This window comes from Hyperolius riggenbachi, chromosome 5 (genome assembly GCF_040937935.1).
Source record: "Hyperolius riggenbachi isolate aHypRig1 chromosome 5, aHypRig1.pri, whole genome shotgun sequence".
NCBI classification, from domain to species: Eukaryota; Metazoa; Chordata; class Amphibia; order Anura; family Hyperoliidae; genus Hyperolius; species Hyperolius riggenbachi.
Window position 1 is genome coordinate 30,843,169 of NC_090650.1, and position 13,810 is coordinate 30,856,978.

Genomic DNA, 13,810 nt, shown 5'->3' on the forward strand with positions numbered 1-13,810 from the left:
AAAATCATCTTTTTGAAAAATGGTGTAATTCAATGGCATGTCCTGATGGCATGTCTTGTGACGCCCTGTTGCCATGGAGACGCGACGCTGGAATTGGTGATCAGGTGATGAATCCAGCTGCCTATTGGTGGGCCAGATTTACAGCGCGCAGGGCCGCACTTTGCTCAGCGCTGATCTATACAAGGATGTCAGCGAGCTTCCCTACTTGTTTGCACACTATTTTGGCAGCTGCACTGAGTTCAGTGACAGATCTGTCAGATTTTCATTACCTACTGTGACAAGGACATAGGAGAAAAAGTAATTTATTGTAGGAATGTACATTTATATGTATGAATTTTAAATTTCCATATTTTTACAATAGTTGACCATAAAAAAAATCATTTTTACATTTTCATCCTCTTAAAAAATAAGATCCAAGAAGTTAGCCCTTATATCTGATAACCCTGTTGAACGAAGCACTTCGTCACTGCAGCTCTGATATGATGTTGTTAGAGGTTCAGAAAGTGAAAGTGTCAGCATGCCTGGCTGAGCGTGTATAAGAGGGACTCTGTGCACAGCTGATAACCACAGAGACTGACGCAGAACTCCAGACAAGACAAGCCACAGCTACACTATGAAGAGGACACGCCAGCCAGTGATAACCAGAACTACTCCAGGACATTCAGGTATCACTGCTGGAAGTATGAGGGATTCATACAATTTATATTGTAGATTAGTATTCAGCATAAAATAGCAAAGTGATTGTCATTGCTTAGCACAAACACTCTGATTGACAGCAATGAGGATGAGTGGGTGAACTCTGCTTTCTTTTTACATCAATAAGTTTTTATTATTTTGTTGAAGCAGTTATAACAGTTATCACAGGTAATGCAACACATCAATGTCAGTACAGTTGGGTGAACATTGATATGTAAGTACAGATATTAAACATATAAAATACTTGAAATATGATGTGAAATAATGAAACATAGATAACTATATAATGCTGAAAGGTTTTCAAGATCTACCGCAATAATATCTAGCATTTTTCTGATCAGAGCATAATCTTATTAAGCGTTGTATTGCCCGAGATTAGTCTCCTCTCTAGGTGTCGAAACACATCATGTCAAGAGAGGGGTTGTCTGTTATAGGGCAGTCATAGAATGGTTTTTATGCCCTGAGATTGAGAGAAGAGAAGAAATAAAATCAAAACTATCAAAATGGTAGCGAATAGCTATCAACTAGTAAGAAGTAGAGGAAACTTAGCTACATTGAAATCTGCATCCTGGGGACGGTAGGGTAGTTCTGAGTGAGCTAGAGTATTAATAGGGGAGTTAGTGGTGTTGGTGGGTATTCATTTATTGGTGATTTATTACTGGGTTTATTGGTGGTGTAGTTTTTGCCTCTATTAATTAATTATGTTGGAGATCATTTACTCTGGTGAACTCTGCTTTTTAACATAAAAATCTGCACTAACACAGGAGGCGGAAGCTGTGCAAGCAAATGAAAACCACTCTCTGCTGATTAGATTGCTATCAGTTGAAATAATTATGTTGGTGGCAGCAGTACTTGTGTCCGAGAGCATAAAAAATCCCCCACTCAAGTCTCTGGGACGATCCCCTGAATGAGTCACGTGGTGTGACGAAACTGGTAGGGAGGAGCCAAATGCGGAAGTCCGATCGCGTGTAGGGGAGGGAGGCATAGCGGTGGTGGAAGCGAGCTCAGAACCCGCATACATATGCATATATTTTTACGGCGGTCAGCCCGGGAGGCCGCATGGGGGGAGCCCGTTAGAAACTCTGCAAGAGCAGATATATATTATAGACCAGATCCCAAATGATACAACACACTGAAAAAAGAAATCGCGGAGCAAAATGCAGTGAAGATAAGCACAGGGATCCAATAATCACTTGGATTTTGTACAGTCACCATTTAAGGAAATGATGGTGAGGAATAGAAGAAAGATACAGAAAAAAACGTATTGAGTATATGACAAGAGGTAATAAATAAGTCTCTGAACTCAGAAATGGGATGGCAGTGTGGAGGGTTACAAAATGCAAAAGCATACCACCAGAAAATGCAAATGTATGCGGTCACATAATAGATAATAGGTTTGTACATAGAAAGGCACACACGAGAGAGTAAGGATGGACACACAAATACCAACCTCCTTGGACCAACCAGAATCAAAGTTCTGTTATGTGGAATTAACCACTTGAGGACCCACCCTTTACCCCCCCTTAAGGACCAGCGCTGTTTTAGCTGATCTGTGCTGGGTTGGCTCTACAGCCCCCAGCACAGATCAGGGTGCAGGCAGAGCGACCAGATCGCCCCCCTTTTTTCCCCACTAGGGGGATGATGTGCTGGGGGGGTCTGATCGCTCCTGCCTGCCTGGGTGTTGCGGGGGGGGGGGGGGGCACATCAAAGCCCCCCTCCGCGGCGAAATTCCCCCCCTCCCTCTCCTCCCTCCCTTCCCCGGAGATCCGAGGCTGCACAGGAACGGATCTGTCCTGTGCAGCCTCTAACAGGCTCCTGCCTGTCATGTGACAGCGATCCCCGGCCACTGATTGGCCGGGGATCGCTGATCTGGTACAACGCTGCTACTGTTAGCAGCGTTGTACGGATGTAAACAAAGCGGATTATTTCCGCTTGTGTTTACATTTAGGCAGGCTATTCACTGAGCCCCCCGCCGTGAATTGACAGGAAGCGGCTGCTTCCTGATTAATTAGCTTGCAGCCGGCGACGCAGAACTGCGTCGCTGGTCCTGCAGCTGCCACTTTGCCGACGCGCGGTATAAGTGCGTGGTCGGCAAGTGGTTAAAGAGAATCAGAGATGAAGCACCCTTAATATATTTTACTATATATATCAATGGGAACAGGACAGTAAACACCTACCTTGCTCTCTGTTTCATTCTTCTCTGCTAAATCTGCCTTGTTATCAGCCCTGATAAGAATCCCAGACTGAGCATTCAGTCTGGCTTTTCCTGGAATGATTATAGCTGAGTCAGTCTTCTGTGATGTCTTTTCAAGCCCAAGCCTGCCCCCTTGTGGCTCTGCTTTGCTGTTTTGAGGATAAATAGCAGCAAAGCAGAGCCACAAGGGGGCAGACTTGGGCTTGAAAAGACATCACAGAAGACTGACTTAGCTATAATCATTCCAGGAAAAGCTAGACTGAATGCTCAGTCGGGGATTCTTATTAGGGCTGATAACACAGCAGATTTAGGAGAGAAGAATGAAACAGAGAGCAGGGTAGGTGTTTACTGTCATGTTCCTATTGATATATATGGGGTGCTTCGTCTCTGGTTCTCTTTAAAGGACCACTACAGTGATAAAAGTAAGCATCTGACAGAACCACAGGTTTTACACTATTTGATCTCCTCATGGGGGATTCTCAGGATTTTTTTTCGTTTTCAAAAGCATTTTTCTGAACAGCAGTTTCTAAGTGTAAGGCCACATACACACATCAGACCATAGTCTTTGGAAAATTAAAGATCACAGACCAATCTTACCCCCTTCCATGTAGTATGAGAGCCATACCTACACAGTCTATTCTATGGAGCTGAACTCCCCATCAGACAGATATCTTTGCAAGATGCTGCACACACAGATGCTGTAGACATTCAAAAGATCAGTATCTGCAAAAGATCTGTTCCTGCAAAAGATCCGTCCCTGCAAGATGCATTCATAGTCTGAGATCTGCAGATCATCATACACACCTTGTTTAACAGACATTCATCTGCAGATCAGATCCACCAGGACGGATTTTCAGATCTGCAGATGATTGTCTGATCTGCAGATGAATGTCAGCTAAACAAGGTGTGTATGATGATCTGCAGATATCATAGACTATGAATGCATTTTGCAGGAACGGATCTTTGGCAGGAACAGATCTTTTGCAGATACTGATCTTTTGTGTCTGTACAGCATCTTTGTGTGCAGCATCTTGCAAAGATTTCTGTCTGATGGGGAGTTCAGCTCCATAGAAAAGACTGTGTAGGTGTGGCTCTCATACTACATGGAAGGGGGTAATATTGGTCTGGGATCTTTCATTTTCCAAAGACTATAGTCTGATGTGTGTATGTGGCCTAAGTCTAACTGCCAAAACAGTATGCAGGTGAGTAGGGAGGGAGACTGGCTGGGGTCTTACTCTTTTGGCAGTTAAACTGACATTCAGGAAATACTTTTGAAAACAAAGCAAAAACACCCTGAGAATCCCCCATGAGGATATGGACTAAAGTCTAGAGTCTAAAACCTGTATTTAGATATTAAAGAGAACCAGAGATAATGCACCCTCATGTATTTTACCTTATAAATCAGTGGGAACATGACAGTAAACACCTAAACTGCTCTTTGTTTCATTGTTCTCTGTTTAATTTGCCTCTTATCACCTCTGATAAGAATCCCGACTGAGCAGTCAGCTGGCTTTGCTACAGAATGATTATAGCTGAGACTGTGTTCTTTGGTGTCTTTTCAAGTCCAAGCCTGCCCCCTGCTGGCTTTGCTCAGGAATCATTATAGCTGAGTCGTTATAGCAAAGCCAGACTCAGTGCTCAGTCCGGGATTCTTATCTCAGCTAGATAACAGACACTTTTAGCAGTGAGGCTGAAACAGAGAGCAGAGTAAATGTTTTCTCTAATGTTCCCACTGATTTCTATGGTAAAATACATGAGGGTGCTTCGTCTCTGGTTCCCTTTAACTGCTTACTTTTTTTTGCTATAGTGGTCCTTTAAATAAAATATAGCATCCGTTTCCAGCAGATCCCACCATACCCATAGTTGTAACCAGAGGATACAGCAAGCAGGCAACACTTTGCCCGGCTATGAAGGCAGGTATCACAAAGCATGCCCCAGCGAAATGATGTCACATATGCTCATAAAAACGCCATGCATCTAACTAAATAGACATCTGATCACTAGTGTGTCATATCCTAAACAGGGCCGTCATCTAATTCTATATCACACCAAACAGACCTCTAATTATCAGCAAATGAAATATGAGTCACCAATAAGAACATATATAATATAATAGCCAGATAGGGACATACAGTAGCAGGAAAAGGTATGTGAGTGAACCCTTTGGAATTATATACATTTATGCACAAATTGGCCATAACATGTGATCTGATCGTCATCTAAGTCTCAACAATAGACAATCAGTCTGCTTAAACTAATACCACACACATAATTAAATGTTTCCATGTTTTTATTGAACGCACCATGTAAACATTCACAGTTTAAAATACACACCTACACATTTTTATTATAAGTTTTTCTAAGGCGGATATCTTCTCATCTTGTTTACTGCTTAAAGAGGAACTCCAGTGAAAATAATGGAATAGAAATAAGTGCTTCATTTTTACAATAATTATGTATAAATGATTTAGTCAGTGTTTGCCCATTGTAAGATATTTTCTCTCCCTGATTTACAGTCTGACATTTATCACAGGGTGACATTTTTACTGCTGGCAGGGGATGTTACTGAAAGTAGCTGCTGCTTGCTTTTTTTGGCAGTTGGAAACAGCTGTAAACAGTTATTTCCCACAATGCAACGAGGTTCACAGACAGTAAACTGCCAGTTTCCTGTGGGAGGGATTTCACCGCAGTATCACCCATACAGAGCACCCTGATAATCCGTTTGAGAAAAGGAATAGATTTCTCATGCAAAGGGGGGTATCAGCTACTGATTGGAATGAGGTTCAATTCTTGGTTACGTTTTCTCTTTAAATGAAGAACATGCACTGTGTTCTGGGTTACCCAAGCCATTACTGGAAATTTGGGCGCCCAGTAATGCCGATAGTAAAATATTGGTATTTAATAACCGATATTTTACTATGGCCAAACCTAATCGTACTCTCACACAGAACCCTCCCGCCTAACCATAACCCCACCCCGAGCACACACTACCTGCTTGACACCTAACCCTAAACCGCCCCCTGCACACACTACCTGCTTGATGCCTAACCTTAAACCGCCCCCTGCACACACTACCTGCTTGATGCCTAACCCTAAACCGCCCCCTGCACACACTACCTGCTTGATGCCTAACCCTAAACCGCCCCCTGCACACACTACCTGCTTGATGCCTAACCCTAAACCGCCCCCTGCACACACTACCTGCTTGATGCCTAACCCTAAACCACCCCCTGCACACACTACCTGCTTGATGCCTAACCCTAAACCGCCCTCTGCAAACACTACCTGCTAGATGCCTAACCCTAAACCGCCCCCTGCACACACTACCTGCTTGATGCCTAACCCTAAACCGCCCCCTGCACACACTACCTGCTTGATGCCTAACCCTAAACCGCCCCCTGCACACACTACCTGCTTGACACCTAACCCTAAACTGCCCCCTGCACACACTACCTGCTTGACACCTAACCCTAAACTGCCCCCTGCACACACTACCTGCTTGATGCCTAACCCTAAACCGCCCCCTGCACACACTACCTGCTTGATGCCTAACCCTAAACACCCCTCAGCACACATTACCTTAATGACACCTAACTTTAAACCCCTGCCGCCAGAAAAAAACCCCAAAAATCTACGGTCTCAGACACAGCCAAAGGCGCCTATACAAATATTTGGGTGCCTGATAAATACAGTGCCCGCTATTTATCTTGTGCCCAAATTACGGCTCAATGCCAATATTTCTAGAGGCACCTATCGCGGCGCCCAAAATTTCGGTGCTAGCGGGTGCCCCAAATGACTTGTTTTGGTGTAATGCTTTCATGGACAAAGTGGACACTCCACTAATGGAAGTCTTCTATGAGAGACTAAAATTGTAGAAAGTCAATAAGGTCTTCTGTTTGTTACAGAAGATCTAGAAATAAAGGCTGGTGGCAGGAAATGAAGGCTGAGGACATGTAATGCAAATAAATGGACTTGGAGAAGGAAATACTTAGAAATATCTGTGATGGCCACAATTTGATAATTGGAGGCACTTTTTTCCATGAAATCTCATGGGTATCCCAAGACCATAAAACTGATAATGTTTGAAGTAGAGTGGGAAGCTTAGAAGATCCCTCACTGAGGTCAGGAATAAACGTTTGGCAGATGTAGGCCTTGATTCCCAGCAATGAAAGCTGATTATTTGTAGGCTGGCAAGTTTCTTGTGTGAGTAGTTAGTGGGCTGTGTTTCGGTTACTCAGCATACTCTACTGCCTAGGTTCTCAACACATGGTATACGTGCTCCAGGGGGTACTTTAGGAAGCCTCAGGGGGTACTTGTCATACAGTAGTCTATTATTTTAAACAGAACCCTTAAAGTGTAAACTAGCCCATACTTGCCTAAAGAGAGGGAAGCCTAAGTATCCTATTGAGGATGCCCCCAGTCGCTGATGTCCCATGTCCTCTGCTCTTATGTCCCCCGTCGCTGAACGCGGCCTCTCGGAAGATTAGAGACAAGGGTTGTTGCTAATCGTATAGAGGCTGCACAGCTCCCAGGCCTGGATTTACCATAAGGCACTGTAGGCGCGTGTCTACTGGTGCCTTATAATGGAAAGGTGGCTCACTCCCCTCCCTATGCAGAGTCCTTATGAGAGTGTAAATGAGAGGTTAGTCACCCTGTTCTCTGTATTCCACTCATGAGCTCTCGCTTCAGTCAGGGGCACCTCCAGCTACCTAATACTGAGGTTCCTCCAGCTGCCTAATACTTGGGAGCACCTCTAGCTACTTATTATTGAGGGTACTTCTGACTACCCATTACTAAGGGGCACCTGTGGCTACCTATGATGGGCAAGGGAAGTAAGGGAGGTGTTACAGCTGGGCCATCCAGCACACTTGTGGTGCAGTTCGGCAGGGGTTTGTAGGTTCATGGAGGGCAAACTATAAGGTGCCATCTGTGCCTATAGGTTCCTGTGAGGTAAATCCGGGCCTGACAGCCCCTCTTCCTGCAGTGTGGGCACACGGTAGCTGCGTGAGCCTGGCCGCGCATAAGCAGTTAGCCGGAGCCGCTTTTGTACAAGCAGCTCTGTGCTACTGCGTATGCAATGGGCGGGCTCGTGGGTGGGCGCTAGTCCAGAGGCTTCCCACTTCTTAGGTAGGTATATCTTTTTGTACCTGAGATAACTAAAACTAAAATAATAACTAAAATAATAAACCATCTTTAAATTAACCTGAATAAGTCTTTATAGTTAATAAAAAGCATCAATGAATATTTGAAAAGCAATATGTGTGCGTTAAGGGATATTTGAACCCGGCGGCGTGTGAGGAGAAAATGAAAAAGGAAGAAGGGGAAGACGGATGGGCACCGCGCGGTGGTGGGCGACATGGGACAGGTAATGTATAAATGCACACACGGGGGCACATTTATACACTAGTTAGAACAGCGCCAGGGGTTTCGTCGCTCGTCCAGAAGTCACTCACTGTTACCGCCGCCCACCCGATCAATCACAATAGCCCAACATCTTGCAGCATTTCTGATCAATACATGTAAACAATTTCAGCCTGAAATTGGTCGCATTGTTGACCGGGCGTGGTCTTAGCAGCACTGATTTTCAATCATATGGATGATCAGCCTCCAAGTTAAGTTGTGTATGGCGACCTGTAATTGGCCATCCTCAGTTTTCCACCTCTCACTGCGCATAGTATTCACTAGTGAGACTTAAGGTGGCCATACATCAGGTGACTTAGCTGCCCATCGACTATCTGATTTGATTATTATAATCGAAATCGGATGAAAATCAGTGCTGCCAAGTGCATGTCCGATTGACAATGCGCCCAATTGCGGGAAAAACTGGTCAAATTAATTAGTCAGACATGTGGCAAGATGTAGGGCCGACCTGCTCTATCGGGTGCGCGGCGGTGTCGGCGAGCGATATCGGGACGTGTGACCAACACAACGAAACCCCCTGAAGCTGTCCCCCCCTAATGTGTAATGTCCCCCCATCCCTCGGTGCCCAGTGCACTATACATTACCTGTCCGTGGCCGCCTCTTGTCCTCCGCTGGTTTTGGGCGCACTCCTTGCTCCATACACGTGCTTGCCGGCGTACGTGGGCATGTGTTTCATGTCAAGCTGCAGAAATTTGCATATAAAATTGGCTTAACCACTTGAGGACCACAGTGGTAAACCCTCCTAAAGACCAGGCACATTTTCTCTAAAATGGCCACTACAGCTTTAAGGCCAAGCTGCAGGGCCGCACAACAGAGCACAGGAGTGATTCCCCCCTTTTCCCCCCCACCAACAGAGCTCTCTGTTGGTGGGGTCTGATTGCACCCAAGTTGTTTATTTATTTTTTTAATAAATATTTATGTTTGTTTTTTTACTGTTTTTGACTGGTTTTTATTTATTTATTTTTCAATCCCCTCCCTCCCCCCCAGCCGGCCAATCACAGCGATCGGCTGTCATAGGTTTCTGCCTATGAAAGCCGATCGCTCTCTTGTCCCTCAGGAGGACAACCGTGTCACATGGCTGTCCCCAGTACAGCGCTGCTGCTGATCGCAGCGCTGTACTAACAGTAAAGACGGCGCTTTCGCCGTCTAACAGTCTCCCAAGCGGCAATAGCCGCTCGGAGACTGAATGCAGGGCGGAGCTCCACCCCCTGAGCAAGAGACTTGACCCAGGACTTGACACGTTAGGCAGTCATGAGGCTGCCGCCGCAGCCACGCCCATGGGCGTGGAGTGGTCTCCAGGTAGTTAAATGAGAACTGTAAGCCCCCCAAAAAGGAGTTTCACTTACCTGGGTCTTCTACCGCTCCCCCTTCTACCTGCCGGGACAAAGCGGTTCCTCCAATCCCCCACCGCGGCTCACTTCCAGTTTTTGCAACTTTAATGTCGGGATGCTCCTGGCCAAGTGAGCGTGAGCGAGGACGGGCGCGGGCAGGCGCAGTGGCCCATGACATTAGTTGCAAAAAACAGAAGTGAGCCGCGGCGGGAGAACGGAGGATTGGTTTGTCCCGTGATGGGCACAGGACATCTGCGGGGACCAGTAGAAGCCCTAGGTAAGTTGAAGAGGAACTGTCGCGAAAATCTTAAAATGTAAAACACATACAAATAGGAAGTACATTTCTCCCAGAGTAAAATGAGCCATAAATTACTTTTCTCCTATGTTGCTGTCACTTACAGCAGGTAGTAGAAATCTGACATTACCAAAAGGTTTTGAGCTAGTCCATCTCTTCATGGGGGATTCTCAGCATGCATGGCCTTTATTCTTTATAAAGACATTCTCTGAAAATGATTAATACAAAGATGCTGGCCAGCCTCCCTGCTCACCGCACACTATTTTCACAGTTGGACGAAGCAACTGCCATTCATCAAGTGCTTTTAAAAATAAAGAAAACCCTGAGAACCCCTCTATGAGAAAATGGGCTAGTCCAAAACCTGTCGGTAATGTCAGATTTCTTTTACTTACTGTAAGTGACTAGAGATAGCTCAAACCTCCGATTTTCGGTTCGCGAACCTCGAACGCGAACTTCCGCAAAAAGTTTGGTTCGGGCGAACTTTTCGAACCGCTATATACTTCAATGGGGAGGCGAACTTTGAAAACTACAAACATTTATGCTGGCCACAAAAGTGATGGAAAAGATGTTTCAAGGGTTCTAACACCTGAGTTGTTGCATGGCGGAGTGGGATACACGCCAAAAGTCCCGGGGAAAATCCGTATTTGACGCACAACAGCATTTTAAGAGCAGAAATCACATTGCATGCTAAATTGGAGGCCTAAAGTGCTTTAAAACATCTTGCATGTGTATACATCAATCAGGGAGTGTAAATAGAGTACTGCTTCACGCTGACAGACTGTGTAACGCATCGCAAACAGCTGTTTGTGTAGTGACGGGCGTGCTGGACTGGTGCGCATCATGGCCAGAGTACAGGCGATAGCGGTTTTAAAGCCCATATGGTCACCGGGCTGTGGTAGCTCAATGACAGAACAACATTGACTGTCCAGCTGATCGAATTTGGTCTGTCCACAATGAAGCAACGACCTTATTATGTTGGGTGTGCCCCCTCCCCCAAGACACTCATATAGCCGACGGTCATTGCTTCATTGGGATACGCAAGCCCCTTCACCGCGGCAAGGTAACGATCATGAAGGGCAATTGACACATGTACATGCCTTTTGTTTTGTTGTTGCAGCTTCAGTGCAGCCAGAATAATTAGGCAGGCATGTACACATGCCAGAAAAATGATTAAAGCGGCCGCAGCTAGTAGCGGCCTTAAAAATTCAGGAATCCGCCTGGACTCCTGGACCCTGTTGGTGGTGGTGGAGAAGGCAGTAAAGCGGCCTGCAGACAGAGATACTGTGTGTGGGGACTGACTTAGTCTTCGGGCGGGCAGTAGCCCTTCAGGATCCATGCCTCATTCATTTTGATAAAAGGTGAGGTACTGAACACTTTTGTGACCTAGGCGACTTCTCTTCTCAGTGACAATGCCTCCAGCTGCGCTGAAGGTCCTCTCTGACAGGACGCTTGAGGCAGGGCAAGCAGAAGTTGAATGGCAAATTCTGACAGCTTTGGCCACAGGTGAAGCCTGCGCACCCAGTAGTCCAGGGGTTCATCGCTGCTCACAGTGTCTACATCCACACTTAAGGCAGAGTAGTCGGCTACCTCCCGGTCGAGGCGTTGCTGGAGGGTGGATCCAAAAGGGCTAAGGCGACGCGTTGGTCTAAAGAATGTCCACTTGTCCAACATCACCATGAGATCGCTAGAGCGTCCTGTCCTTGCCTGCGTGGACATGGGAGGAGGAGGATTACTGGCAGTGGCACCTTTATTCCATTGTGCTGTAACATCACACTTAAACGCACTGTAAAGTATAGTTGCCAGCCTGTTCTGCAAGTGCTGCATCCTTTCTGCCTTCTGGTGATTTGGAAACATCTCCGCCACTTTGTGCCTATACCAAGGGTCTAGTAGCGTGGCCACCCAGTACAGCTCATTCTCCTTAAGTTTTTTTTATACGGGGGTCTCTCAACAGGCTGGACAGCATGAAAGATGCCATCTGCACAAATTTGGATGCAGACGTACTATCCATCTACTCTTGCTCTTCCTCAGTGATGTCAGGTAAGTTCTCCTCCTCCCCCCAGCCACGAACAATACCACGGGAAAGTTGAGCAGCACAAGCCCCCTGCGACGCCTGCTGTGGTTGTTATTCCGCCGCCTCCTCAAAAAAAAAAACACCTTCCTCATCATCTGACTCCTCTTCCCCACATGACTCTTCCTTCTCCTCCCCCCTCCTTTGTGCTGCCACAGGTGTTTAGGAAACATCTGGTTCTGAGAATTGATCCCACAACTCTTCCTCCTGTTCCTGTAACTGTTCCTGTTCACGCTCCTCCACAGAAAGCATATGGGATCAAGTTGCTGATGGCGCCTTCACTGCGACTCACCAGGTTTGTCACCTCCTCAAACGGCCACATGAGCCTGCAGGCATTTCGCATGAGTGTACAGTACTTCAGCCAGAACATACCCATCTCCCCAGAGTCCTTCTACTGTAGTTGTAGAGATACTGGTTGACGGCTTTCTCCTGTTGTATCAGGCGGTTAAACATAAGGAGGGTAGAATTCCAGCGAGTCGGACTATCGCAAATCAAGCGTCTCACCGGCAAGTTCTTTCTCTGCTGAATATCGGCCAATCGTGCCATTGCTGTGTAAGACCTCCTGAAATGCCCACACAACTTCCTGGACTGCTTCAGGGCGTCCTGTAAGCCTGGGTACTAAGACACTAATCTCTGAATTATTAGATTCAGCACATGTGCCATGCAAGGCACATGTGTCAACTTTCCCAAATTCAAAGCCAAAATGAGATTGCTGCCGTTGTCACATACCACGTTGCCGATCTCCAGTTGGTGCGGGGTCAGCCACTGATCCACCTGTTTGTTAAAAGCAGCCAGGAGAGCTGCTCCAGTGTGACTCTCCGCTTTCAGGCAAGACATGTCTTAGATGGCGTGACACTGTCGTACCTGGCAAGCAGCATAGGCCCTGGGGAGCTGGGGCTGTGTAGCTGGAGAGGAAATCGCAGCACCAGTTGAGTTGAACTGCCACTCAGCCAAGGAGGAGGACGACAGCGAAGAGGATGTAGCAGGAGGAGTAGGAGGAGAAGGAGAGGAGGTGGCAGCAGGCCTGCCTGCAAGCCGTGGAGGTGTCACAAGTTGGTCCGCTGCACAGCCACGTACTCCCTGCTTGCTGCCAGTGGTCAACAGGTTGACCCAATGGGCTGTGTAAGTAATGTACCTGCCCTGACCGTGCTTGGTAGACCAGGCATCCGTGGTCAGATGGACCCTTGACCCAACGCTGTGTGCCAGAGATGACACCACTTGCCTTTAAACTTCACGGTACAGTTTGGGTATCGCCTTTTTTGAGAAATAATTGCGGCCTGGTATCTTCCACTGCGGTGTCCCAATGGCCACATATTTTCAGAAGGCCTCAGAATCCACCAGCTGGTATGGTAACAGCTGGCAAACTAACAGTTCCACCAAAGCCAGCTGTCAGACGCTGGGCAAGGGGGTGACTGGCAGACATTGGCTTCTTCCACTCAAAGATTTCCCTCATGGACACCTGGCTGCTGCTGTGGGCAGAGGAGCAGGAACCACTCAAGGTGAGAGGTGGAGTGGAGGAGGGTGGCTGTGATTGTGAAGGTGCAAGGGAGAAAGCGTCTGAAGTTGATGCACCTGAAGGAGAAAGAGGAAAAGGAAGGTGTCTTTGCTTTTGTGTGCTGCTTTACCTCAGGTGGTCTTGCCATTGCAGTTTGTGCCTTTTCTCCATGTGCCTTCATAAGGCAGTTGTCCCTACGTGGGTGTTGGCCTTTCCACGGCTCAATTTTTGGCAGGAGGGAGAATAGATGGCATTGCTCTGATCTGAGGCAGACACACAAAAATATGTCCACACCGCTGAGCCCATGGGT

At 46.7% G+C, this 13,810-nt stretch overlaps 1 protein-coding gene across 1 annotated transcript in view; it reads left to right on the forward strand.

The window, feature by feature from the left end:
* The first annotated feature begins 507 nt into the window (after positions 1-507).
* The window catches only part of LOC137518077 (uncharacterized), a 63,567-nt gene continuing 50,264 nt past the window's right edge, over positions 508-13,810 (forward strand). Inside the window, exon 1 of the mRNA XM_068235343.1 lies at positions 508-665. Coding sequence (XP_068091444.1) covers positions 614-665 — 52 coding nt within the window. The 5' untranslated portion in view covers positions 508-613. The remainder of the gene's footprint in view (positions 666-13,810) is intronic.